This window comes from Passer domesticus, chromosome 15 (assembly GCF_036417665.1).
Source record: "Passer domesticus isolate bPasDom1 chromosome 15, bPasDom1.hap1, whole genome shotgun sequence".
Classification (NCBI taxonomy): domain Eukaryota; kingdom Metazoa; phylum Chordata; class Aves; order Passeriformes; family Passeridae; genus Passer; species Passer domesticus.
Genome location: NC_087488.1, coordinates 1,230,866 through 1,257,351, shown reverse-complemented (window position 1 = coordinate 1,257,351; position 26,486 = coordinate 1,230,866). Strand labels below are relative to the sequence as shown.

The window sequence follows — 26,486 nt, the reverse complement described above, 5'->3', positions numbered from 1 at the left end:
GTAGCATCTGCAGGTTTTCTGTCCATCTCGGGTGGGATGACGGTCCCTTGCTCTGAGCATCCAGCCCCCAGCTGCGTCACCCTTTTGGCAGATGAAGCTGAAAAGATAAACGAGAGAGGGAAGAGGAGGCGGGGCCGCAGCGCCATCCCTTCAACCCCCCCAACAGCCCCGCACACAAAGACCCTTCCTCGAGCTGCGTGTGAAAGTAGTTTTTTTTCCTGTTGATTCGCTCCCCTTCTTTCTCCCTTCCCTCTCTCGGGCTTTGTGCCCTCTCTGAAGGGACCTGAAAGAGCTTCTCCATCACCCGCCTTCGAAGGGCTTAGCGGCTAAAAGCTGGATTAGCTTCCCGAGCCTTCCCCTCTGTGCCTTTCAACAATGACATCTCCCCAGCCAGCACGAACAGACGCAGCAATTAGCACCAATTAAAAGGAGAGGCTGCCCGGGAAGTTCCCTTTGCTCAGCCCGGGGGCTGCCGAGTTTCGGACTCTGTCCTGTGGTCAGACAGCGCTGATGCTGGCTCGTGGTGGTGGATGTCAGACGTGGCTGGGGAGTGGGGAGGAAGAGGAGGAGAGTGGGTGGATGCTGGGGCTTGGCAGCTCAGTGACAGCCCAGGGGCAGGGTGGGGGATCGCAGCGCCCTGAGAGAGGGTAAGAGTGGATCCATGGGGCTGGTACAGCTTCAGGTCATGTAGGGATGTGTCAGCTCTTGGCTCTGTGCTCCCCAGCACTCTGCATGGGGGTTTTTCTCAGTCCAGTGCACGGGAGCCTGCTCCAGCACAGGGACAAACTGATGTCCTACAGCATGGCACGATGCTGGGACATGCATCCATTCAGCTGGAGGTGAGGATAAACATTTGTTGTTTCATTAGAATTTGTGTCTCTGGGAAATGAACAGGTGAAACGGGCAAGTACTATCTGAACTCTGAGCACTGGCACAGGGCACAGCCCCAGCACGGCTGCCGTAGGGTGACTGTAGTGTTTGTGGGGACATCACTGTGCTGCAGTGTTGAGGGGGTCAGCATGAGTTTGGCAAGCAGGGAGGTTTGGGACTGTCGCAGCCAGGACAGTGACAGTGGATTTGCCAAGCTGCTGGCTTGGCAAGAGGGCACCGTGCCAGCTTTGTGCGCGCAGTGCACGGCCTCGTGCCTGCTGGCTGGAGATCATCGGCCTGCAGGCACAGGGGCTCTCCTGACACACCACAGGGGCTGCATGTCCCGCAGGGAGCTTGCCCTGCCGGTATGGGGATGCTCTGTGTGGCCAGGGCAGGGAAGAGGGACGTGTCCCCACCAGTGCATCCCCCCAGCTTTTAGCCTGGGGCAGGCTGTGTGAAGGACAATCCCAGCAGAGGGGCTGGCAGGAGCAGGATTGCCAGAGTCTTGGGGACTCTGCAGACCCACACCTCCGCCTCCCCACCACTGCTGCCGGTTTCAGCCCGCACCCACGGGCTGCTGGGGGCAGCCCGGCCCCCAAACACCCGGCCCGGGGAAGGAGGGGAAGCGGATTAGCACGAGCAGTCACTGGAAGTAATTGATGCACTCGCTGGTGATGCGGGAGCCCTTGTTCCCTTTGTGGCCGCCGCGGCAGGAGCACTCCCCGGAGCACCAGGATAATGCCCGGGGCTCGCTTTGATCCGGGGCCTCGGCGGGGAGGGGGCGGCGCTCTCCTGGGAAAACCTCGCGGGCTGCTCGGGGGGGATGTGGTGTTCCACCCGGGATGTCGCTGCCTGAAAACACCAGTCCCCGGAGCGGTGGTGGGATTTGGAGGATCACATGTAATTCCCTTGTGCCCTGTGCCCCTTCCTGTACATTTTCCCTTGCACTGGGAGTTCCCCTGACAGGATTCTCTGCACCTGCTCCCCAGCAGACGTGCTGGAAACCACTGAGTTCCCAGCAGCACCAACCACGGTCCTTTCCTGGGGAGAGCAGGGGGAAGGCGCCTGGCTCTGGGAGGTGGGCAAGGGGACAGCATGCCCCTGTCCCCCCTGTCTGCCCACCCCGCCCGCTCCACTTCCCTGGAGTGCAGGGGAAGGCAGCCCCCGGCAGAGGAGATTTACACTTGTCTGACCATCCTGAGTCCTGCTCCTCCTGGGATGGGGCTGGAGTGCCTCAGCCGTGTCCCTCGCAGCCTCTTGGGGCTTCTGCTGCTTCTTGGCAGGAGCAGAGCGAGCCCTTCTCCCCCAGCACCTTTTCCAGGATGGAGGGACAGTGTGAATGAGAGGAAAGGGGCTGTTCTGGTCTCGGCTGCCATGGAACCGAGAGGTGCAGCCTCATCCTGCCCCGTGTCCCAGCCAGGCTCTCCTCCAGCCAAAGCAGGGGCGTAGCTCAAATCTGCTGCGGGTTGGCAGCAGCAGCCCGTCTAGGGTTTCGCTGATCCGGCTGCCTTCCCTAATTATTCCCAGGGAACTTGTAGGGGCGGTGAGCCTTGCTCCTGCCCTGCGGGCTCCACTGCCTGTCCCACGTGTGCCTCGGTGCATGGCGCTGCCTGTCCCGTGCCAGGCTCTGTGTACCAAAGCCCCTCGTGCTGTCATTGCAGGCTCCTGCATCTGCAGCAGCCTGGAGGAGGAGGAGAGGTTTTGGGGTGGCCAGGGCCTGGGAAGGGGTTCAAACGCCATCAAAAGGGAGACAAAAGATTGCTCCATTGCAAGGTGTCGACATTTAATTAGTCTATTATTGCAAACTATTAGATCTTGTGATTGTTTAATTGATCATATGATTGTTTAATTGGGCATACTGTATAAGGGCGGAAGCAAGCTACCAGGTAATTAGCCCCAAACTGTGCAATTAAATTCTTATTAATACCCCAAACAGCAGGGAACATTCAAGCCTTTAATTAGTGATTAACGGGAGACAGACAGAGCTTACAACTGCCTCAGTACTGAGGAACAGTGAGAGTATTTAGCTGGGTAAGAGGAGGACCTGTCTGCCCCGATTAGCTCCGGATGACTGCGCCAGGGGGTGAGGGGATTGCCATACGTGCTGGTGTGACCCTGTCCCTGAGTGGGGACAGCCACCCAAGCCAGGGTGGCCCAGCCCAGCCAGTTCCCCAGCTGGCTCTGGAATCCTGGCTTGGCAGCTGCTAACACTGGCCCAGAGCAGGCAGCACCAGTGCCTGAAGGAGAGGGGATACTGCTGGCCTACCAGGGCAGGGTTCTTCCCCAAACCCAGCTCTTGGGATGATCAGGGGGTCTGCAGCATGTTCCGAGGGAAAGGTGGCCCTGGGGTAGATCAGGACGTGCCAGGAGAAGGCCCTGCCAGTTACTCTGTCACCAATTAAACGGGAGGCAGAGAGGGACCTGTGCTGAGGGCAGTGAATTATTTACCCAACAGTTCTCCTCCATTGCCCCTCACCTCCCCTCTGGGCTGCCAGCCTTTCTCTTCCCCAGAGGGTGCTGGGGGCATTCCAAGAGGCCTTTTGGGATGACCTCTCAGCCTTTCAGTGCTGCAAGGGGAAAACAAGGCCCCTCTCCTCCCAAAAATTGCTCCTCTGCCACAGTTCTGTAGCAAAAGCCACCTTGTCTTGTCCCTGTCACATTATCTGGAGACCTCAAGAGCACCCTGGCTGTGAGGATACTTCACTGTGTCTCTTCCAGCCCTGGCAAAGCCTATTTGAATGTCAACATCCCCAGTTCAACAGCATCTTGTGCTACCTGGGACCTTGGGCAATATTTGCTGCTTTTCCTCCACACACCACAACCCAGAATTTGCCTTAAAAATCCCTATTTTTCACTGTCACCAGGGAAAAATAAATAGCTCCAAAGGAACAAGCACTAGAGCCACACTGGGTGTTATTTTGATGCCTGCCATGTGATTTCTCACTAATCTCATAACTCAGGGGAGCTCTGGGGGCAGCCGAGGTTTGAGTGTGCTGGCACTAACCTTCTGCTCAACTCAAGCCTCCAAAAAACTCTTTTTTATGGCTGGGGTTTGGGTTTCTCCCTGCAGCGTGCCCATGGCCGGAGCGTGGGGCAGGCAGGGCGGTGTTTGATCTGTGCGGGTGAAGCTCCGCTGGCTGCGGGGAGGCAACTTCACACAGGCCAGGCCCAGGCAGTTAAAGCTGGGCCAACACGTTAATGAATTTCACAGTACGCCTGGAAAAGCTCTCACCCAGCCTCAATTTACCAGCACGGGGAGGGGGCCAGGGCTGGGGGAGCAGGGCGCCACGTTTTGCCAAAGGAAATCTTGTTCCCATTATCTTTTTGCAAGAGTGTTAAGTTGGAATAGGCAGTGCTTTGCCTTTTTATCTCACACACATGGACTCGGCCAGGAGGGCTGTGTGCTTCCTGGGGCTAATTTCTGCGTGCACATGTAAGGGTGTGCAGATGTTTCTGTGCACATCTGTGTGTGCTGCCTGTGGGCACGTGTACAGCTCTGGGGGTATTTTGGTGCATGTCTGTGTGCACATATGTTCATGGGTATGTTTGTGTGCACGTGTGCCCGTGCATGTTTGTGCATGCACACAGAGGGATGTGAGCGCACAGGGGTTGCTGTGTGGATTTCTCTGTGTGTGTGGCTCGTGCACACAAGATAGAGCCATAAATGTAAAGAGTTGAGGGCTCGGTTGCAGGGGAGGGCTGTTACACAGCCTGGCATGAGGTGGGTGGTCCTGCTGGAAGGCTGGGTGGGCTCTATCACCAGAGCCAGCTGCCAGGGAAGGGGCAGAGAGGACCATGGGGCTGCAAGTGCCCAGCTGGCACTGCCAAACCCCCTAGCTGCAGCCCTCCATCCCACACTTGCTGAGTGGTGCCAGTTCCTACACGTGTCCTTCCTCCTCTGCCCTGACCTCATGGCACCGGCCCCACGGGGTGGTGGGTGCTGCCCATTGGGATGACACACTGGGACAGCCTGTGCTGTGTCCATCCCAGTGGGGGACACCAGGGCAGCTCCAGCCCACCCAGAGGGTCCTGAATTGCACCTTCAGCCCTCATGCTCTCCCCTTCCCTCGCAGCCTGCAACTGCAACCTGCACGCGCGGCGCTGCCGCTTCAACATGGAGCTGTTCAAGCTGTCGGGGCGCAAGAGCGGCGGCGTGTGCCTCAACTGCCGGCACAACACGGCGGGCAGGCACTGCCACTACTGCAAGGAGGGCTTCTACCGCGACCTCAGCAAGGCCATCACCGATCGCAAAGCCTGCAAGGGTAAGCTGCGGCTCCGTGGGGGCAGGCAGGCCACAGAATCTCTCTCGGTCTCCTTGCTCTCCCTTCCCATCCTTGGGATCTCCTGCTCACTTTGGCAGCTGCAGGTCAGCTCCAGCCACTGCCACCATGATCTCCTCTACCATCCCAAGGGCACCGGACAGGGACAGCACTTTCAGCCCAGCATCAGCTCAGGGTGGAGGAGGATTGGAGGAAGGGAGAAAGCAGATTGCCTGGGAGGGTTCTGGTGTGTTTGCAGTTACTATCTCCACTGGTCAGTGTTTGGAGAGAGGTGGGGAGGTGCTGAAGCAGACATGACTAAATGTGCTGGAAATCTGTCTCTGAAATGGATGTTGTCTGGGATATAGACATGCTTGGAGCATGGGTACCCTGCTCTGGAGGGCTGGGGATGAGGGTGAAAGTCACATCTTCCAGGTGGGCTGTGGGGCTGGACCCCACGTTGTGTTTTTCAACTGTAGGATGGCTCTTGGGATCTGTTTTTGGGGAGATGCTGAGCACCGTGGCTCCTGGTAACTGGCCTTGAGCTGGCCAGGAGCCACAGTGGCTCCAAGCCATCAAACTTCAGCTTGACCTCTCAAGGTTCCTAGCCTATGCCAAACATCATGGGACCTGTACCTCTCCTCTCCCTCCTCTTAACTCCTGGCCAAGCCTGTCTGGTTCCGCTTCTTTCTCCCTACTCAACCTGTCAATGGAGCCTTTTCAAAACAATAGTTTCACCAAAGAATTTGAGATAAGAAAACACACTGCCTGTCCCCAAGGACTGTTGAGATCCAGACTGGAACATCAGATGGGCAGGAAATCAGCCATGGCTGTTCAGAGGCTGAGAATTCATCCCTGATCCCTGTTTTTCTGTCATTCATTGTGAGTCCCTCCTGGAAGGGAGCACAGTGTCCCTCTCAGATCTCTCTCCAATGCATTCTGCAGCCATGTGGGCACTGGGCCCCTTCACTGCTGCAAGAACACGATGCTCATGTGCTTATGTAGGGCCTTCAGGAATTACTGGAGCTCGTTTTGGACCACTAACATTGTTGGCATGGACCCAAATTGAAGGATTTGACTTTTGGGGTTCCTCTGTCGGGTGTATAGTGCTGTTGGAGGTCTGGCTCATTCAGGCTGGGATATAATAAAGGAAATCCCTCCATTGCCTGGTCTGTGCCAGTGCCTCTTCTCATCCTTGCTACTGCCAGGAATGCTTGAGAAGATGGAGTGAAGGGAGAAACTTCCCATGCTTGTGCAGTGTCACAGTGGGAGCAGGGCTGAGAGGGCACTGCAGGAGGAGCCCTACCTGCAGCCAGCTCATTAGCAAACCGAGCTAATAATTTTCAACAACCCAAGCAGCTGACTTGACATGTCCCCCTCACAGCCCGTGTTCCCAGGGACACAAGTTATTTCCACCCTGTGGCCTTGGCCAAGCCATGCCACAGTTATGGCTGTGGGCATGGCAGCCCCTGGCACCACACCATTGATGAAGATTGTGTCAGGTGTCAGCCAGGACCCAAGCTGTGCCAGGGCCCAGCATCCTCAGGGTGGCACAGGGGAGACACTGAGGAGGCAGGACAAGGCATGCATCCTGGTGGTCTATGCACAGTATCCCAGATTGAGTCCCATTCCCAGGAGGGGTCCTGGCTCCGCTGAGGCCAGGGATGAATGGCAGCAGCCACAGCTCTTGCTGTAGCACCACCAAACTGGGGCAGCTGCAGCAAAATTCTCTTTTCTATGAGGATTCCTTCAAGTGTTGAGGGCTGGCAGGCAGCCCCAGCTCTCCCCCAACACTTGAGAGGCACCGGGGTGGCTGTGCTGCCTCCACCTCAGCCTTCCTCTCCTGCAGGCAGCACCTCACCTCCCAGCCCTCTCCAAGGAACGGTTTCTGCTGTTCTTTGGATTAGGGAGGGTTAGGTTGGATATCAGGAAACGTTCTTCCCCCAGAGGGTGCTGGGCACTGCCCAGGCTCCCCAGGACCTTTGGACAGCACTGCGAAGGATGCCCTTGGATGCTGGGGTGTCTGTGCAAGGCCAGGAGTTGGATTCAGTGATCATATTTGGTTCCTTCTAGCTTGGGATATTCTGTAATTCTCTGACCAGCTCCTTCTACTTTTGCCCCAAAACTGTTACAATACCAAGCAAAGTGAATGCCATGCAGGCATTCACCTCTCCAGGGCCCCCAGCACCACTTCCCTGGGCATTGAGGGGCTCCATTTCTGCTCCAGATGGGAAAGAGAGTACTTACCAAAGAGCAATAATAGAAAAAATGCCAAAACCTAAAAAAGCAAGCTGGGTTTGGCTGGGACCAGAGAGGATTACTGAATATAGCATGGTTTGTGGGAGCAGGGCAGCTGCAGGTTGCAGTGTTTCCTACCTGGCTATGGCTCAAGTCCTTCTCCTTGCAGGGAATGGGGGAGGCAGAGGGGGCCTGGCTGCTCCCACCTGCATATGCTCACCATTTGTCTGTGTGAGTCTTGCTCCACCACCCTCACAGGGCAGTAATTGTGCAGCATTACAGTGATGGAAAGTAACTCTGATCCAAGGTGGCTCCTCTGGAGAGGACAGGGTGAGCAAAGCATCCCAGGATGCCCAGGATTTGATGGGGTACGTTGAGTGCAGATGCTGCAGCACAGGAGAAATGGCAGCCAGCAGTGCCTGGGCTGCAGAGGAGTGGGACAGGTGCCCCCTCGCAGACAAACCTCTGTCCCTGTGCCAAGCCACGGGCAGGGCTCTGCCAGGCTGGGTGGGGGATGCTGCTTCCGGAGGGCTGGCAGGGTTTGCCTGTGGTTTGGGAGTGCTGCAAGGCTCAGCCGAGCCAGATGAACATGTGCACAGGGCCGACCCCTGCCATGGTGCATATGTTGAGGAGGATCTGGCAGCAAAGGGGGTACCCTGGGTCTGGGGAGCCAGTTCCTGGTTCTCCCTTGGAGAACAGAGTTAATAATAAAATCCCTGATGCTTCTGCTTCTTTGGCTGCTCCTCCTTCAGTAAAGCAGAAAGTATTTCCACCCCTCCCTTATATAGCGGTGGAGCTGCTGGGATTGGGAGCTCCTCAGAGGAGGAGCAAGGTCCCAGGTGCTGGCAATAGAGCTGGTGCTCCCAGAGAGGCATATAAATAAAGGTGTGACTCTATAATTTGGACTTGTTTTTTCCAAAGATGTGTCCCATACCTGCAGCTCAGGTATTTACTCTCAGGAAAAAGGCAAAGCAAGGATCCTCTCAGTGGATGTTTAGAGCAGGCATGGAGCAGGTGGATGGGAACAGTGTGCTGTGGATTTGAACAAAGGCTTTTGCACCTACCACAGCGCTGGCCCAGGCTAGAGGCTGAGCATCGCAATGAAGGCAGATGCTCATAGAAACACAGACTGGTTTGGGTTGGAAGGGACCTTGTGGATCATCTGTTTCCAATCCTCTGCCATGGGCAGGGACACCTTCCACTAGACCAGGCTGCAGATGCCTCAGTTAATATTCAGGAGGCAAATTACTAACCCAGAGGCCAGGAACTACTACATCTTATTTAAAGAAACCCCAGCATGTGTTACTAAATAATTCTTCAACCATGGTTTGCCTCTGCTGGGATGCAGCATCCTTGAAATAGGAACAGAAATACCAGATACAGGTTGTGTCGAACTGAGCAGAGCCCTCAGCTACTGGCCAGTGAGCAAGGAGTGCTTCCCTCCACTGCCAGCATCACTGCTGGACCCTGTGGGATGGAAAAGCTGGGAGGATGGAAAAGGCAGAGCAACCTTCAGGATTAATTCAATGGTGCTAATTGAAAAGTCAAATAAAGGATGGCTGTGCATTAATCCCAGTAATTTAAACAAAGCTGTAAACCGTGAGTCTTTCTCCAATGAAAACTGGTGAAGCAGTAGCAGCTAAGCCTCAAGATGCAAAAATACCCTCAAAATGAGGTGCAAGACATGCTTTCTGGCAAGCACAGCTTGATGAGTTAAGCTCCAAGCTAGTGACTTAATCCACCATTCAAGCTCCGTGGGCCAGATCCTGGCAGCCAGAGGCTGGGAGCAGCAGGGCTCGGTGTGTGGGCAGAGCTGCACCGTGCCCCCAGGCCTGCCTTCTCTGGGGCTGGGATGGGCTCCCTGAGCCAGCCCCCTCCACGGTTATGTCGGGATGAGGAGGGACGGCGACGCTAAAGCCGCAGTGCCTGGATGGACCGCGCTGCAGTGCGGGACCCGTTAGGGGAAGCTCTCTAGCCTGGGATGCTCATCCCATGGGAACTGGAGGGAACAGTTATTTTTGTGGGACTGGGAAATCCCACTATGGTAGGGCAAGTGGGCAGAGATTGGTCTGGAAGAGACCAAGCTCATACCCCGATAACACTGATTGGTTGTGCACTTAAGATGAGCAAAGCTGCCTTACTTACCAATCTGGGTAAAACATCCGGAGTCACTGAAATGCGCCTTCCACCGCATGCAGAGAGACCAGCTTAGATGAACTGGATCCTGATTGGGCTGAGATTTATGTCTGTCCATAAACTTTACACCAGGAACAGACCACTGGGGCCCAAGAAAGGCCCTGTGTTTCCAACAGCCCTGTGTCATGCCAAGACTCCCTTGCTCGCTGCCATTTGTTATCACAGCTGAGCCCCCAAAATATCCCTGTTAGAAAGATGTCCGCTTCTAGTCCTAGCCAAGATCTGATAAGGATGGAGCATCTGGTCCCCATTAGAGGCTGCTCGCTCTGGTTTCTAGCTGTGCAGGAGGGGGGCTCAAGTGCCATGGTGCTCCCACCAGTCCCATCTGGTGAAAATTAGGGAAACAGTAACATCAGGGGGCTGTGGGGGCGGGTGGGGGAGATGTTTTTGTTTTGCTTTGAAATCACGTTCAACTCTTACACTGATGGAGGCCAAGATAACCTCCTCCAGCTCATTGCCAGCACAGCTCCAGGCAAGCAGATGGGAAGGTCCTCCTCTGAGCAAGCATCTCCTTCCCACATCCCTCCATGCAGACACCCCTCAGTGGGTCCATCATCCAGTGTGATGTGATGTGATGGAGCATTCTTCTGAGAACAAAGACAGCTTTCACCCACTTCAGGTGTGGTTTGTCCCTAGAGAGACTGTGGTAGAAAGGTGTGGTGTCATCCTTTGTGCAGGGTCTCCAGGAGTCAGGAGGGGCATTGAGGCTTATGAGCTTGGGAAACATTGAGAAAACCTGCTGCATTCTAAAACCAAGACAAGGTTTGTGGTTTGTGTAAAAACCCAGTGTTGGTTTAGCTCCATGGACTGAAAAGCTCAGAGGTAGGGGAGCGAGTGGAGAAAATGGTTTTTACTGCTGCAAAGGAACATCTTCCTGGAGTTGAGGTGGGGGAAGATCTTAAAGGAGAGCTGGTGGCTGCAGGCACCTGTGGGAATTGCAGAGGCTCCAGGTGTTCCTCCTGAGCATCCCTGTCATTAAGGCCTGCCCTGGCCAACTGCTTTGTTCACTCGCCCTCCTGCCTGTGCTGCTCACAGCACATGTGGGGCCACGATTGGTCCAGACCTATGGGTCCAGCTGGGTCTGTGCTGTGCCAGCCCCAGCAGCTGATTTCCAGTGGTGTTCTGGAAGGGCCCCCCTCCTCTTCACCGCTCTGGGACTGCACCTTGGGTCTAGTTGGGGTTTGTGTTGTGCCTCCCCTCTGACACATTTCTCTCTCTCCCACCCAGCATGCGACTGCCACCCAGTCGGTGCGGCCGGCAAGACCTGCAACCAGACCACAGGGCAGTGCCCGTGCAAGGACGGCGTCACCGGCCTCACCTGCAACCGCTGCGCCAAGGGCTACCAGCAGAGCCGCTCGCCAGTGGCCCCCTGCATCAGTGAGTGCCCCACGCCTTGCTCTGCACTCAGGGATCCCCACAGGCACTAGGGGATGCCTCTTGGTCCCCCACTCACCTTGGATGGTTTGTGATGGGTGGGAGGCTCAGACAAGAGGCTGTCTGTCCTTTTGGATGCTCTCCAGAAAGTGCTCAAGTAGGGCTCTCTGATCACTTTTTGGGGTGACCTGGGCTTCACCTGCCCCAGCACAGGAGGCTCTGGATGACCCCTTGGGTCAGTGCTTCCAGGTGGCTGAAACAGCTCTGCTGGGTCCCATCCTTGGTACAGCACGTGCCCTCCTCACCCAGCTGAGCCCTGAGTACGGTCTCTTCTGGGGCAAGGCCAGAGCCTGTGGTCAGCATAAAACTGTGTTTATTGTCACAGTGGGTTTTTGAATTTGACCCAAGTGGCAGAGGAACAACTTCCCACCCTGCAGCTTTTGCTGGGCTGCTGGAGCAGCGGCAGTGCAGGTGACTGGTGGAGGTGGCTCCTTGGCTCCTCTCTCTGTTCCTCCCCAAATTTGAGTTTAGGAAAGAAATTCGCCCAGGTTTTTCTGCCAAGAGTCCTGAGCAAGTGTTATCTTTTCCAACATTTATCTCTGTGCTGGGCAGCCTGAGGCGTGCTGAGATCAGCCAAACACACATCTCATGTCCAGACTCAGTTCAGATAAGCTGAGCACCCGGGAAGCATCCATCCCTGGAGCACACATCCCCACACAGCTGCTTCAGGCCCTTGGGGATTGCAGAATTGCAGCCTGGCCCAATTTACTGAGCTCAATTTGTGCATTTCCAGGTCTATTCAATGGTCTGCAATGGTCAGGTTAAATTTCTCCCATCATCTCTCATTTGTGACCAGCAAAATCTCCTTGTGGCCCATTTTCAGAGGGCTTTTGCCCAGTTGTCACCCTCAGGGCTGGGGGTCTCAACCTTCAGATACCTCTCCCTTTCTTTTCCAGAGATTCCTGCCATCAACCCCACCTCCCTGGTCACCAGCACAGAGGCACCTGCAGGTAAGTGCTGCATGTCCCTGGCCAAGTCCATGGCCTCAGCCCTACCCAGAGACCTGGGGGCAGATCCCACCTTCCCTCTGCCTGGCACAGCACAGGGGAGGGCTGAGCTCTACCAAACCATTTGGCAAAAAAATAATGGTAAAAATTTTTGGTGAAAGACGTGACTGAGATTTAAAATCTTGTGTATTTCTGGAGAGGAACTGACTAAGATTGATGGACTTTTTCAGGAAAAGCTTCCTCCATCACCTCCAAGGAGAAGAGCAGGCATGCAGTCCACTGGGGCCTTGCCATCCCTTGGCAGGTTAAGGCAGGGATTGTGGCATATGGCACCAGTGGGTGCTTGGGGCTGGCTTTGCTTAACCTCCTTTTATCAGGGCCAGTGCAAGAGGTTTCTCCTGAGTGTCCTTGGCCTCTGCAAGACCCCAGCTCTCTGGGAGGTGCTGGGGCGTGGGGGTTCTGGTTGGTCTCAGGCCAGCTCTGGGGCCCCTGTGCTGGGCACAGGCTGCCAGGTCTCCCCTGGGACGTGAGTGACACGGTGCTCACGTCATCCAGGTCTGGAGTAGAGAAGGGTCTGGGTGTGAGCTGCTTGTCCTGGCTGCACAGGGTGATGGGATCATGGTTAATTGGACCATGGAGGGACCAGTGTCACTGCTGTGGTCGCCCAGAGGGAGGTGACAGAGTGCAGGCCTAGCACAGGCTAGGGAGGCGTTGCTGCCATGGTCCTCAGAGCTCCTCAAGAGCTGCCCTGGTTCCCCAGTCTGGAGTGGGAAGGTTGGCATCTCAGACCAAGCTGCAGGTTCACTTCTCCTGCACAGGCTTGGCTGGGGCCAGGCACTGCTGGGTATATGGGTGCTCCCTGTGCTGATGGATTAGGGTCCTTCTTCCAGCCTGGCCAGGGGCCAAGGTCCCACCCAAGTGCCCTGAGCTCCCACTGTGTCATGGCAGATCCCAGTGGCACCAGGCAGTGCTGTGCCAGCCCCTGGATCCATGCTGAGCCCTCCAGAGAGGGCTGTAGCAAGGCTTCCCTCCCTCCCCTCCTCTTCCTTGTGCAGTCCCCTCAGCACTGCAGTGTGGCTGTTCCCAGCCATACCAGGTCTATCACCTGTAGGGATTTCAAGCCAGGTGGAGGGGGAAAAGCTGGGAAAGAAGCAACCCCTTCCCTCCTTGGGCCACCCCTCTTCCTGCTGTCCCCAAGAGCCTGGTCTTCCCCTGCATTCCCCTGTGTTGAAATAGACATCCCAAACAATCCTCCTCTTCATCCCATGGCACATGCTCCTGTGAAGACAGCAGGGGCCCCTCCAGCTCCCCACACCCATATTTAATGAGCAACTTCCCTATGCCCTGTTTGGGGTACATCTGTCTCAAGGAAGCCTTCTCCTTTCTTGGAGAGCCAGTGCTCTGTTTGTATCCATCTCCCTGCGTCTCCTTGCCGTGACCACCTTGCCTTGGCAGTGGAAAATGCCAGCAGCATCTTCCCAGGCTGATGTGTGCCTGGGATGTGCTCTCCAGCCCTGTGGGAACATTGTCTAGGATGGCTGCTGCAGCCCTGTGCATAATCTTGCCGGCTGCAGCAGAGCCAGAAATGAGCTGTGTTGAAGAGATGGAATTTTTGGCCCCTCACAATAAGGCAGACACTGAGGGGCTAGAGCATGTCTAGAGAAGGGAAAGGAGCTTGGGAAGAGTCTGGAGCATGAGTCAGATGAGGAATAGCTGAAGGAGATGGAGAGGCACAGGTTGGAGAAGGGAGGCACGGGGGGGCCTCTTCTGTCTCTACAACTCTCTGACAGGAGGGGGCAGCCAGGGGGAGGTCAGGCTCTGCTCCCAGGGAACAAGTCATAGAACAAGAGGAAACAGCCTCAAGTTGTGCCAGGGGGGATTCAGGTTGGACATCAGGGAAAATTTCTTTCCTGCAAAGGTTGTCAGGCAATGAACCAGGCTGCCCAGGGCAGTGGTGGAGTCACCATCCCTGAAAGTGTTCAAAAAGCAAGTAGATGTGTCCCTTTGCAATGTGGTTTAGTGGGCATGGTGGTATTTGGTTCAAGGTTGGACTCGAAGGTCTTGGAGGCCTTTTCCAGCCTTAATGATTCTGTGTTCCTCTGGCAGGAGTAAAGTGTGTGGATGGGGATGGAGGGGGGAGATGCACAAGGAGGAACCTGTAGCTCCCTACAGGGCAGTGCTGGCTTAGCACACGTGGACCCCAGGGAGTGGTGCAGAGCCGGGGAGCTCTGCACAGTCTGGCACCCCACCCAGCACCTATGGGCACTGCTGAGCCCTCACAGCTCTGTCCCTGGAGGCTCTGGAAAAGAGAGGATGTTTTCAGGACAGTGAGGAGCAGCCCTGCCTGGATCTGGCAGAGGTTTCACTCCTCACTGTGGCAGAGGGGGAGCGATGAGACCTGGAGTCCACATCCTGCCCGATGGGAAGATGCTGAGCTGAAATGATGGTACCACTGCTGGGGGGAGCTGCATGGGACAGGGCAAACCACCACCACCTCTGCTCCTGCCTGCCCTGCCCACCCTGCCGGCTGTAAGGAGAGAGCTGAGGACATCAGGCTTTGGGAAAAAGAAAAAAAGTGGGGGGATGGAATGAGAGATTTGGCCAGTTTTATTGCCAACAGAGGGTACAGCGTGGAGCAGTTAATCAAGGTGACTCCCCTCCAGTGCTTTATAAATAGGAACAGTCTCACAATGATGTCTGAGCTGTTCAGCTGCACAAAAATAAACAGCACTGGCAGAGAGCTGGGTTGTTTGCTCTGTTTTAGCAGAGTGGGTCTGCCTCAAACTGCCTCCAGTTTATCTGTGGGTTTGTTGGTTTAAGATTTCTGGCTTCTAGCTCAAAAATCCTTAATGCAATGTAGCTGCCTCTGCCCAGAGCCAGTGCCACTGGAGGATCAGGGGACCCAGTGGGGGTCCTGCTGCTCCCTTCGCTGGGGGGATCAGAGGTGCTGCCCTGGCTGCACTGCCAGGGTTACCTGCACCTGCTGTGCTTGTCCTGCAAGCAGGGCTGCCAGTTCTACCCACACCCTGCCTGATCCCTGCTGCCCCTCTGCCCCCAGGAGCCCCCAGCTGTCCCTGAGCAGGGCACTCCCCAGAGGGCCCTCAGCACCTCAGGCAGCCTCCAAGCTCTTTCTCCCCCCATTTCCCTACCTCCCACCCTGCCTCTGGCAGCAGGTGCTGGCTGCAGGAACAGGGGGACATTGTTCAGGGCTGCCATGCTCAGGTGCTGGGCTTTCCCCCTCTCCCCATCCTCCTCCATGCTGGGGTTCAGTCCAGGGTGTGTCCAGGCTTTTCACTGACATTGCCATCTTCTGCATCACTTTTCCCAGCTTTTTCCTGCCTTTCCAATCTTCCAAAGCCTTTGAGGTCCAGCTTTGATGTCTGTGCCTGAGAACTGACTGGCTTGGTGATGAAACGTCCTGGGTCCACTTCTCATAATTTTTATTATTGTTATCTTAAAATATTTTCCATTTAGAGGAAAAAAAATAAAATCCACGTTCCCCATTAGCAGAATTAACAAAACTGGTGGAGCGCAAAACAGGGATTTAAGGGAATTCAAAGTAAGCAGTAAAAGATTTGCAGCCATAGCACCTGATTAAGTTACATCTCCCTTAACACAAAATATTCCTTTTTTTCAAGGAGAGGAGAAGTAAACCAGATGTGCAAACCTGCCACCTCTCTCACATGCACTCCCCCACAGGGATGGGGAATGCCCACACCAGGCCAGTGGCTCTGGTCCTCAGCTGCCTCCTCCCACTCTGCACCTGTAGCATCTCCAGGGATGCAGCAGTGTTAGGGCCCTCCCATGGCAAAACCCTGCAGGAGCAGGACAGGATGCTCAGGGAGAGGCAGTCTGGGGAGGTGCAGGCAGAATCCTTCTGCCCTGACATCCCTTGCCACTTTCCAGGCGCAGCACCCGTGTCTGCCCCACACCCACTGAGGGAGGAGGCCACGTGCTCAGGGCCAAGGAACGGAAATGTTTCCAGTTATTTTGACCTTTTTTTTTCTTCCCAAATTTATTAGATATGTGGAGCAGGAATTGATTTTACGTTTGAAGAATGTTCCTCCACAGCACAAAGCTGGTTTAAAAAAATCCCTAAACTAATCCTAAATTGTTAATTCCCAACACCATTTTCTGGCTCGTTTGAATCACAGTGTTATGTTGTTAATCATGAGCAGGAGCCCAGGGCAGTTACAGGATTTCTTTCTGCTTTTCTTTCATTCCCATTGCCAAGGGAAGGGGTGGCAGGCTGGCTGAGGCTCCCCACAGCCTCCTCCCACCACACATCACCCCACACTCCACCAGGCCAGCACCCATCACCCCAGCGAGCCCCCAAGCCATGCCACCCCCCTCCCCACTGCCAGGGGCAGGATGGCTTCTGTGCCCCTTTGCCTGGGGAGGAAAGGGGCTCCTGTCCTGACAGGCACTCCCCAAAATAAGGTGGGAGGCTCTCCTGGAGTCCCTTGCATGGAAAAGGTGGAGTGGTGTGTGGGGCTGGGCCTGAGTGGGAGAGAGCGGAGCAGTGTGTGGGGCTGGGCCTGTGGCTGTCTGCGGGGTGCCATGGGCTCTGGCAAGGGGCTGTGGTGTACCCATGGAGCACAGCTGGGGTGTACCCAGAGAGCACAGCAGTGGTGTACCCCATGGAGCACAGCAGTGGTGTACCCCAGGGAGCACAGCAGTGGTGTACCCCATGGAGCACAGCTGTGGTGTACCCCATGGAGCACAGCAGTGGTGTACCCCAGGGAGCACAGCAGTGGTGTACCCCATGGAGCACAGCTGTGGTGTACCCCATGGAGCACAGCAGTGGTGTACCCCATGGAGCACAGCAGTGGTGTACCCATGGAGCACAGCAGTGGTGTACCCAGAGAGCACAGCAGTGGTGTACCCAGAGAGCACAGCTGTGGTGTACCCATGGAGCACAGCAGTGGTGTACCCAGAGAGCACAGCAGTGGTGTACCCATGGAGCACAGCAGTGGTGTACCCAGAGAGCACAGCAGTGGTGTACCCCATGGAGCACAGCAGTGGTGTACCCCAGAGAGCACAGCAGTGGTGTACCCAGAGAGCACAGCAGTGGTGTACCCCATGGAGCACAGCAGTGGTGTACCCCATGGAGCACAGCAGTGGTGTACCCAGAGAGCACAGCTGTGGTGTACCCATGGAGCACAGCAGTGGTGTACCCAGAGAGCACAGCAGTGGTGTACCCAGAGAGCACAGCTATGGTGTACCCAGAGAGCACAGCAGTGGTGTACCCATGGAGCACAGCAGTGGTGTACCCATGGAGCACAGCAGTGGTGTACCCAGAGAGCACAGCAGTGGTGTACCCAGGGAGCACAGCAGTGGTGTACCCAGAGAGCACAGCTGTGGTGTACCCAGGGAGCACAGCAGTGGTGTACCCCATGGAGCACAGCAGTGGTGTACCCATGGAGCACAGCAGTGGTGTACCCCATGGAGCACAGCAGTGGTGTACCCCATGGAGCACAGCAGTGGTGTACCCAGAGAGCACAGCAGTGGTGTACCCCAGGGAGCACAGCAGTGGTGTAGCCCATGGAGCACAGCAGTGGTGTAGCCCATGGAGCACAGCTGCGGTGTACCCAGAGAGCACAGCAGTGGTGTACCCATGGAGCACAGCAGTGGTGTACCCAGAGAGCACAGCAGTGGTGTACCCCATGGAGCACAGCAGTGGTGTACCCCATGGAGCACAGCAGTGGTGTACCCAGAGAGCACAGCTGTGGTGTACCCCATGGAGCACAGCAGTGGTGTACCCAGAGAGCACAGCAGTGGTGTACCCCATGGAGCACAGCAGTGGTGTACCCAGAGAGCACAGCAGTGGTGTACCCCATGGAGCACAGCAGTGGTGTACCCAGAGAGCACAGCAGTGGTGTACCCAGAGAGCACAGCAGTGGTGTACCCCATGGAGCACAGCAGTGGTGTACCCCATGGAGCACAGCAGTGGTGTACCCAGAGAGCACAGCAGTGGTGTACCCATGGAGCACAGCAGTGGTGTACCCAGAGAGCACAGCAGTGGTGTACCCAGGGAGCACAGCAGTGGTGTACCCAGAGAGCACAGCAGTGGTGTACCCCATGGAGCACAGCAGTGGTGTACCCCAGGGAGCACAGCAGTGGTGTACCCATGGAGCACAGCAGTGGTGTACCCAGAGAGCACAGCAGTGATGTACCCATGGAGCACAGCAGTGGTGTACCCAGGGAGCACAGCAGTGGTGTACCCAGAGAGCACAGCAGTGGTGTACCCATGGATCACAGCAGTGGTGTACCCAGGGAGCACAGCAGTGGTGTACCCAGAGAGCACAGCAGTGGTGTACCCATGGAGCACAGCAGTGGTGTACCCAGAGAGCACAGCAGTGGTGTACCCCATGGAGCACAGCAGTGGTGTACCCATGGAGCACAGCAGTGGTGTACCCAGAGAGCACAGCAGTGGTGTACCCCATGGAGCACAGCAGTGGTGTACCCAGAGAGCACAGCAGTGGTGTACCCAGGGAGCACAGCAGTGGTGTACCCAGAGAGCACAGCAGTGGTGTACCCCATGGAGCACAGCAGTGGTGTACCCATGGAGCACAGCAGTGGTGTACCCAGAGAGCACAGCAGTGGTGTACCCCATGGAGCACAGCAGTGGTGTACCCAGAGAGCACAGCAGTGGTGTACCCATGGAGCACAGCAGTGGTGTACCCAGAGAGCACAGCAGTGGTGTACCCAGAGAGCACAGCAGTGGTGTACCCCATGGAGCACAGCAGTGGTGTACCCAGAGAGCACAGCAGTGGTGTACCCATGGAGCACAGCAGTGGTGTACCCAGGGAGCACAGCAGTGGTGTACCCAGAGAGCACAGCAGTGGTGTACCCCATGGAGCACAGCAGTGGTGTACCCAGAGAGCACAGCAGTGGTGTACCCCATGGAGCACAGCAGTGGTGTACCCCATGGAGCACAGCAGTGGTGTACCCAGAGAGCACAGCAGTGGTGTACCCCATGGAGCACAGCAGTGGTGTACCCAGAGAGCACAGCTGTGGTGTACCCAGAGAGCACAGCAGTGGTGTACCCATGGAGCACAGCAGTGGTGTACCCAGAGAGCACAGCAGTGGTGTACCCCATGGAGCACAGCAGTGGTGTACCCCATGGAGCACAGCTGTGGTGTACCCATGGAGCACAGCAGTGGTGTAGCCCATGGAGCACAGCAGTGGTGTACCCCATGGAGCACAGCAGTGGTGTACCCCATGGAGCACAGCAGTGGTGTACCCCATGGAGCACAGCAGTGGTGTACCCCATGGAGCACAGCAGTGGTGTACCCAGAGAGCACAGCAGTGGTGTACCCCATGGAGCACAGCAGTGGTGTACCCATGGAGCACAGCAGTGGTGTACCCCATGGAGCACAGCTGTGGTGTACCCAGAGAGCACAGCTATGGTGTACCCATGGAGCACAGCAGTGGTGTACCCAGAGAGCACAGCAGTGGTGTACCCATGGAGCACAGCAGTGGTGTACCCATGGAGCACAGCTGTGGTGTACCCCATGGATCACAGCAGTGGTGTACCCAGAGAGCACAGCAGTGGTGTACCCCATGGAGCACAGCTGTGGTGTACCCCATGGAGCACAGCAGTGGTGTACCCAGAGAGCACAGCAGTGGTGTACCCATGGAGCACAGCAGTGGTGTACCCCATGGAGCACAGCAGTGGTGTACCCCATGGAGCACAGCAGTGGTGTACCCAGAGAGCACAGCAGTGGTGTACCCCATGGAGCACAGCAGTGGTGTAGCCCATGGAGCACAGCAGTGGTGTACCCAGAGAGCACAGCAGTGGTGTACCCATGGAGCACAGCAGTGGTGTACCCAGAGAGCACAGCTGTGGTGTACCCAGAGAGCACAGCAGTGGTGTACCCCATGGAGCACAGCAGTGGTGTACCCAGAGAGCACAGCAGTGGTGTACCCATGGAGCACAGCAGTGGTGTACCCAGAGAGCACAGCAGTGGTGTACCCCATGGAGCACAGCAGTGGTGTACCCAGAGAGCACAGCAGTGGTGTACCCATGGAGCACAGCAGTGGTGTAGCCCATGGAGCACAGCAGTGGTGTACCCAGAGAGCACAGCAGTGGTGTACCCCATGGAGCACAGCAGTGGTGTACCCAGAGAGCACAGCAGTGGTGTACCCCATGGAGCACAGCAGTGGTGTACCCCATGGAGCACAGCAGTGGTGTACCCATGGAGCACAGCAGTGGTGTACCCAGAGAGCACAGCAGTGGTGTACCCCATGGAGCACAGCAGTGGTGTACCCAGAGAGCACAGCAGTGGTGTACCCCATGGAGCACAGCTGTGGTGTACCCCATGGAGCACAGCAGTGGTGTACCCAGAGAGCACAGCAGTGGTGTACCCCATGGAGCACAGCTGTGGTGTACCCCATGGAGCACAGCAGTGGTGTACCCAGAGAGCACAGCAGTGGTGTACCCCATGGAGCACAGCAGTGGTGTACCCAGAGAGCACAGCAGTGGTGTACCCAGAGAGCACAGCTGTGGTGTACCCAGAGAGCACAGCAGTGGTGTACCCAGAGAGCACAGCTGTGGTGTACCCAGAGAGCACAGCAGTGGTGTACCCCATGGAGCACAGCAGTGGTGTACCCCATGGAGCACAGCAGTGGTGTACCCATGGAGCACAGCAGTGGTGTACCCATGGAGCACAGCAGTGGTGTACCCAGAGAGCACAGCAGTGGTGTACCCATGGAGCACAGCAGTGGTGTACCCCAGGGAGCACTGCAGGCCGAGGCTGTAGCACATCCCAGGGGTGCAGTAGGTGAGGGAACTTCAGTGCCAGGGCCAAGCACTCCAGCACACTCAGCAGTCACCCCCCATATGGAGAGGCCCTGAGCCCCCTCTGTAGCCACCTGGGCTGTTTCAGGGGAGGCAGTGGGACCAAGGCAGCTCTGCCAGCCCAGGTGGAGGGGCAGTGTGGCAGCATGGGAGGGCTGAACTGCAAATCAGAGCTCCTCCCCCTCTGCCAAGAATTAGCTTCACGCTGCACAGCCTCTATCACTGACAAATTTGGAACAGGTGGCATGAAGTCCCAGATAAAAAGGAGCTGGGCAGAGAGGAGCCCAGGGTGAGTGTGTGCTCTTGGGCTTCTTTCTTTCCTCATTTCTCCTCCTCCCCTTGGAACAGGGTTCTGTTATTCCCCATCTTCCCCCAGAGCTTTGCCTCCATCCCCAGTGATCACTGTGGCAACCCGCAAACAAAGACAACTTTAGAGGCTGCTGGCTCTGTCCTGGGATGTGGGGCCAAACCAGAGGGAGAACCTGCAAAAGGCAGAGAAAAGAAGAAAGATGGGCTCAGAAAAAAAACATGCCATTTGGAAAGAGACAAATTGAGATGTTCAAAGGAAGATGGCAGGGTAAAGAAAGAAGGAGAGCAGGGCTGCTTCGGGCAATTGTTGGGATCAAAGGCTTTGGGGAGAAGGAAAGAGGCATTCCCTGCCCTCCCTCTGCTTGAGATGCAAATCTGGGGGCTTTAGAAATGCACAGAAAAAAGCTGCCTGGAGGACAGGAGCCTTGGGGGAGAGCAGGGTGGTGGAGGACAGCCTGGTGGCCTCCCCAGCCCCTCTGGAGCAGCCTGAGCAGGGGATGCCTGGGCAACTGGAGTGATGTGGTAGAGCAGAGCTACTTCCCTCACCTGTCTCCTTCCCACAACCTGAGTCCCCTTCCTTACTTGTGGGAACTTATGAGGCACAGGTCCCTGGAGGGGCTGCCCCCGAGGGTGCTTCCCACCACTCTGGTCCCTGAGAGCTGAATCACTCTGAGGATCATGAGACCCTTGGTCTGGTGTCACACCTGCCTTTGGCTGTGCCCCCTGTGCGGCTGGTTTTGGGACTGGTGCCAAATCCTCTTTTCCCACATCCCCCAGGACTGCAGGGTCACAGCTGTTCTGTTGACTCACCTTGGCCATAGCCCCTACCAGCCCTCCATGGAGGCCACTATCACCTCACCTGCATTCCTCCCATCCATCCCTTTCTGTGTCTAGAAGAAGTCCCCAGGCTTCCTCCAATATCCCTGTGCTGACTTACCCTGCAGGACACCATCACCACAAGTGACAGAGTCTGCTCAATGCACCCAAGGCCACTTGGTTCCTTTTCCCAGCTGATGTGGTATCAGCCATTTGTGCTGGTCTTTGAGCCCCCAGTCCCTGTGAAGTGCCAGGGGAGCAGCTGGACTCAACAGAACCCTGTCCCCAGCAGTGCTGAGGCCCTGGCTCAGGAGGAGTCAAGTACCCACCACCGTCTGCCAGGCTGGGTCTTGCTGCTGTCCCCTCCACCCCACTCCCTCTTCCCCTGTGGTGGGATGAGTCCCCACGTGCCTCAATTCCCTCAGTGCTCAACCCACTGTTCTTCTGCTGCAGACTGTGACTCCTACTGCAAACCAGCCAAGGGCAACTACAAGATTAACATGAAGAAGTACTGCAAGAAGGACTATGGTAAGGACTTCCAACCTCCCTGAGCTACCCTGGGCTTTGGCCCAGAGGCAGATGAGGGCTGGCTGTGGGTGGGGCGGATGAAAGCATCCAGGGGTCGGGGGACACTCCATATGGAGAGAGGTCCCCATATCAGCCTTCCCAAAGTTGCAATGGATGAGGCAGGTGGGGCTGCTGGAAAGGGCCCCTTTGGGGAGCAAAGCAAAGCATCCCCCATCACTGTGCCTCTCCCTTTTTACCCTCAGTGGTCCAGGTGAACATCCTTGATATGGAGACAGTGGCCAACTGGGCCAAGTTCACCATCAACATCCTCTCTGTCTACAAGTGCCGTGACGAGCGGGTCAAGCGCGGTGACAACTTTTTGTGGATCCACCTGAAAGACCTGTCCTGCAAGTGCCCCAAGATCCAGATCAGCAAGAAGTACTTGGTCATGGGGATCAGCGAAAACTCCACCGACCGGCCCGGACTGATGGCCGACAAGAACAGCCTGGTCATCCAGTGGCGGGACGCCTGGACGCGCCGCCTTCGGAAACTGCAGCGGAGGGAGAAGAAGGGCAAGTGTGTGAAGCCCTGAGGGGTTTGCAGCCACGCTGTCCCCCATGCCCAGCCCCAGCCCAGCTGGGTGCTGCCAGACTGCGCCCACAGACTCTGTACATATACACAGTGTGAATGGACTCTTTGTCTATAGTGTATATTTTGGCAATGGTTTCCTGTTGTGTGCGTGTGCACGGGTGGGTGTGCGTGTCAGTCCTTTTCTCTAAGTGTGTATTAAAAATAATGCAGTAATGACAAACCTTTAATGAGGAGCAAAGTGGAGCGAGGTCCTGTGGGTGCCTGTCACCTGAAGGAGCTTGAAGGGGATTGGTGTCTTGCTCCGGTCATTCTGGAGCTCATTTTCAAGGCTTTTATATTCCCTTTAACACAGTTGTCTTCTGCCCGCTGCTGACATCTCAGCTGACAGCTCTCCCTTCTCCAGCACCCAGGGTATGATTCTTCCTCACTCTGAAAATGTGCTGCTGCCAGACCTCTCTCTGCCTTTCTCCTTGACCAGGAGGAACAGGAGGTCAGAATTTTCTGTCCTCATTCCGATGTGTGGGCTGAGTGGAAACTGTCCAGTGCTGCAGAGTGCCCAGCCCCAGGACCTCCACCAGGAAGGACAAATGAACTTTTACAGGGCCTGATTCCCCGGTGACCTTGGGCTCACATGGACCAGTGCTGCTGGCTGGGGCAGGACCTGTGAGGTGCTGCAGTGCCATAGGGAGAAGCCAGACCCTGGCAGTGTGCTGGTGGCCACTACCAGGCAGGACTGTGTCCACCAGGGAGAAAGGGACAGACCTGGCAACCCCTGGTCGCCACTGTCCTGGTGCCTAGTCCAGACAGCTCAGTGAGAAGGACCTGGACACACCATTTTCCCCTCCCATGTCCACCTGCTCCATCTGAACCTGAGCTGGACTGGCCAGGCTGACCAGAGCCATCGTGTGTATAATCATCCATCCAGCCAGGTCTATGTGCCTGTGTTCTCTGGTACCAACTGACATAATTCCACCTGTTTCTGTTGAGATGACACCAAGTGACCATCTGCCTTCGTGTGCATCTTCAGAACTGGCCAAACTATGTGCTCTCCTGGGAAGAATTGCTGTGGCCAGGGCTGTCCAAGGAGATGCACAAGGTAGAGGTGACAGGAAGAAAGAAGAGTTTTCATTGATCCACCTCTAGGCTTTTATATCTTCTTCACTATGTATTAGTCTCTGGTTAAACAGACACCAGTATCTTCCCATGTTGAGATTGTAGCGGTCTTGGCTTAATAAATACAAATAGAAATAATAGGTGCTCTGACAATAGATATTCCTTTCTACACAAACCTTGCCTTGCTTATTGAATGGCTCAGTGAGGGGTTGTAGCCTAATGGTCTCCCATGAAACTTTACCCTTTCCAGTCCACGGCAGCTTGTGTGGACTCCCCATTCCAGGGTTGTGCTTCTGGGCTTCAGCAACCCAGGGTGGTGCTGGAGCTTCCAGCTGAAGTGACTAGTGGAGCACTGTTGGGTTTCAGGACAAGGGAATTTGGGGAATGAGGATCTAGGCCCTGGGGATGTCATGCAGGTGCATTGGTGAAGCTGCTGGAGATGCTGGAAGAGACATTTCAGAGCTGTGGAGGGCCTGCAGTGCCATTGTTCAGGTCCTGTGGGTGCCTACGAATGGCATGGGCAGAGGTGTGGGGAGGCCAGAAGCTGAGGTGTAATGGGTAGGTGGGACCACTTGGGCTTGGATGAGCTGATATTATCCCCCTCCCAACACAGACCCTGTTTCCTCTTCTGTCTGAGCTGAGGGCACCCTCCCATCTCTGGCTCCTCCTGTTGGATTGTCACAGACTATTGGCCTCTGCCATGAGATGGCTCTTGATGTAGTTGGGCCACCCAGTTCTCCTCTTCCTCCCATGTCTGCTTTCACCAGACTTGCCCTTGGCTCAGGCTCACTCCAACCCCATGCACCCAACAGTCACAGAATGGTTTGGGTTGGAAAGGACCTGAAAGGTCACCTTCTTTCAAGCCCTGCCACAGGCAGGGACCCCTTCCACTAGAGCAGGTCCAAGCCCCATCCAACCTGGTCTTGGACACTGCCAGGGATGGGACAGCCACAGCTTCTCTGGACAAATGCAGGAGTCCTCACACAGAGGTCAGTGGTGGAACACCCTTTGGGTGTGCAAGGACAGGACTTTCATCAGGATCATCCCTCAACATCACCCCATGGTGTGTGGGGTTTCTCTGACCCTCTTCTCAGCAGCCACAGCCCAGAAAGAGCAGGGCAGCACCACCATTCCATGGGCATGGATACTTCTCAGGACAGGGCTTCAGCAACACACGGTTTCTCCAAGCAAGGAGAGGCACAATGTGTTTGTGTTCTCTTCTCAGGCAGGGAACTCCAGGGTTTCCTTTGGGACCTGATTTCTCCTCCACTGAAGTGGGGCACCTAAAACTCTTTGAGGAGTTTGGTGATTGGAGTTTTTCATTTGTCTTCTCAGCAGCTCTTCCCTCTTCTTTCACCTCTGCCATCTGGGACTGTTGAGGGATGGCTCCCAGATGGCATCTCAGTGTCCTGCTGGGGCAGATCAGAGATGCCAGAGCAGAACTGCCACCCCATGGTCTGTGCTGAGGAGAGGAGCTCTCCTCTCTCCCTCTCTCCCTTTGGCTGGAGAATGTCCTAAAATCCTGGTTGAAGGACTGGAGGAAGCCACTCTGCACTGAGTCTAGACTGAGGAAGACAATCTTCACCGAATCTGATCCCTGAAGGACTTTTCCTGACTTCTCTTGCTTATGTCACCTCCATGTCCAGAGCAAGAATTCACCTTTCTTATTCCTCTCCCTCTGCCTGGCACGATCAGCTGGGAACTGGGGGCTGCACATGGATTTGGCTGCACCTGGGACACTGTAGCTGGGTTACCCTGAGCTGGTGCCAGGACACCAAGGGCAGTGGAGGAGGCACCATGGGTTTGCTCAGAGGTGCTGTTCATCCTGCCCTACAGATCGGGCAGGGCTTGGAGCACACACCAGCACTGGCATCATTTGGCAGAGGGCTGCAAATCCAGGGGCAGTTCCACATCCACCAGCACCCCCCCAGCCCCGTCCACCTCTTTGGTGGTGGGGAGTGCTTGACACCACTGGGAGCGGCCAGAGGCTGTGGGTGACACAGGGCAGGGGGCTCAGGTGGCAGCAGGATATGTCACACAGTCCTGGTGGCAGCAGCCAACAGCTATGGGCTTTGCAAGGGCAAGAGAGAGAGACTGAGTGCCAGCTCTGCTTGGCACTATAAAGCCGTATGTTTTCCAAAATAGCTCTTCAAGAGAAAAAGTATTAATTCAGCAAAGCATCTGAAAAGCCTTTGGTGCACTCTGGTGCGCTCCCAATTCCTCGAGCATGGATCCCCAGCCCCATGCAGCAGCTGGCTGAGCTCACTGTGCCGAGGAGCCCCGTGCTGGGACCGGCTGCTGCAGGCGGTGGAGGCCGGCCCATGTGGGAAGGGCCAAAATGCACATTTCCATCTGTTTGTTTTTTGGTTTTTTTTTTAATTTAACAGGTCTTTTTCCAGTATT

At 56.0% G+C, this 26,486-nt stretch overlaps 1 protein-coding gene across 4 annotated transcripts in view; it reads left to right on the top strand.

The window, feature by feature from the left end:
• Positions 1-24,258, top strand: part of NTN3 (netrin 3) — a 40,316-nt gene extending 16,058 nt beyond the window's left edge. For all 4 annotated transcript variants that reach the window (XM_064390212.1, XM_064390215.1, XM_064390213.1 and 1 more), the window contains exons 4-8: positions 4,944-5,132; positions 10,791-10,940; positions 11,894-11,947; positions 22,326-22,400; positions 22,643-24,258. In XM_064390212.1, coding sequence (XP_064246282.1) covers positions 4,944-5,132; positions 10,791-10,940; positions 11,894-11,947; positions 22,326-22,400; positions 22,643-22,971 — 797 coding nt within the window. In that variant the 3' untranslated portion in view covers positions 22,972-24,258. The remainder of the gene's footprint in view (positions 1-4,943; positions 5,133-10,790; positions 10,941-11,893; positions 11,948-22,325; positions 22,401-22,642) is intronic.
• Positions 24,259-26,486: the final 2,228 nt, after the last annotated feature.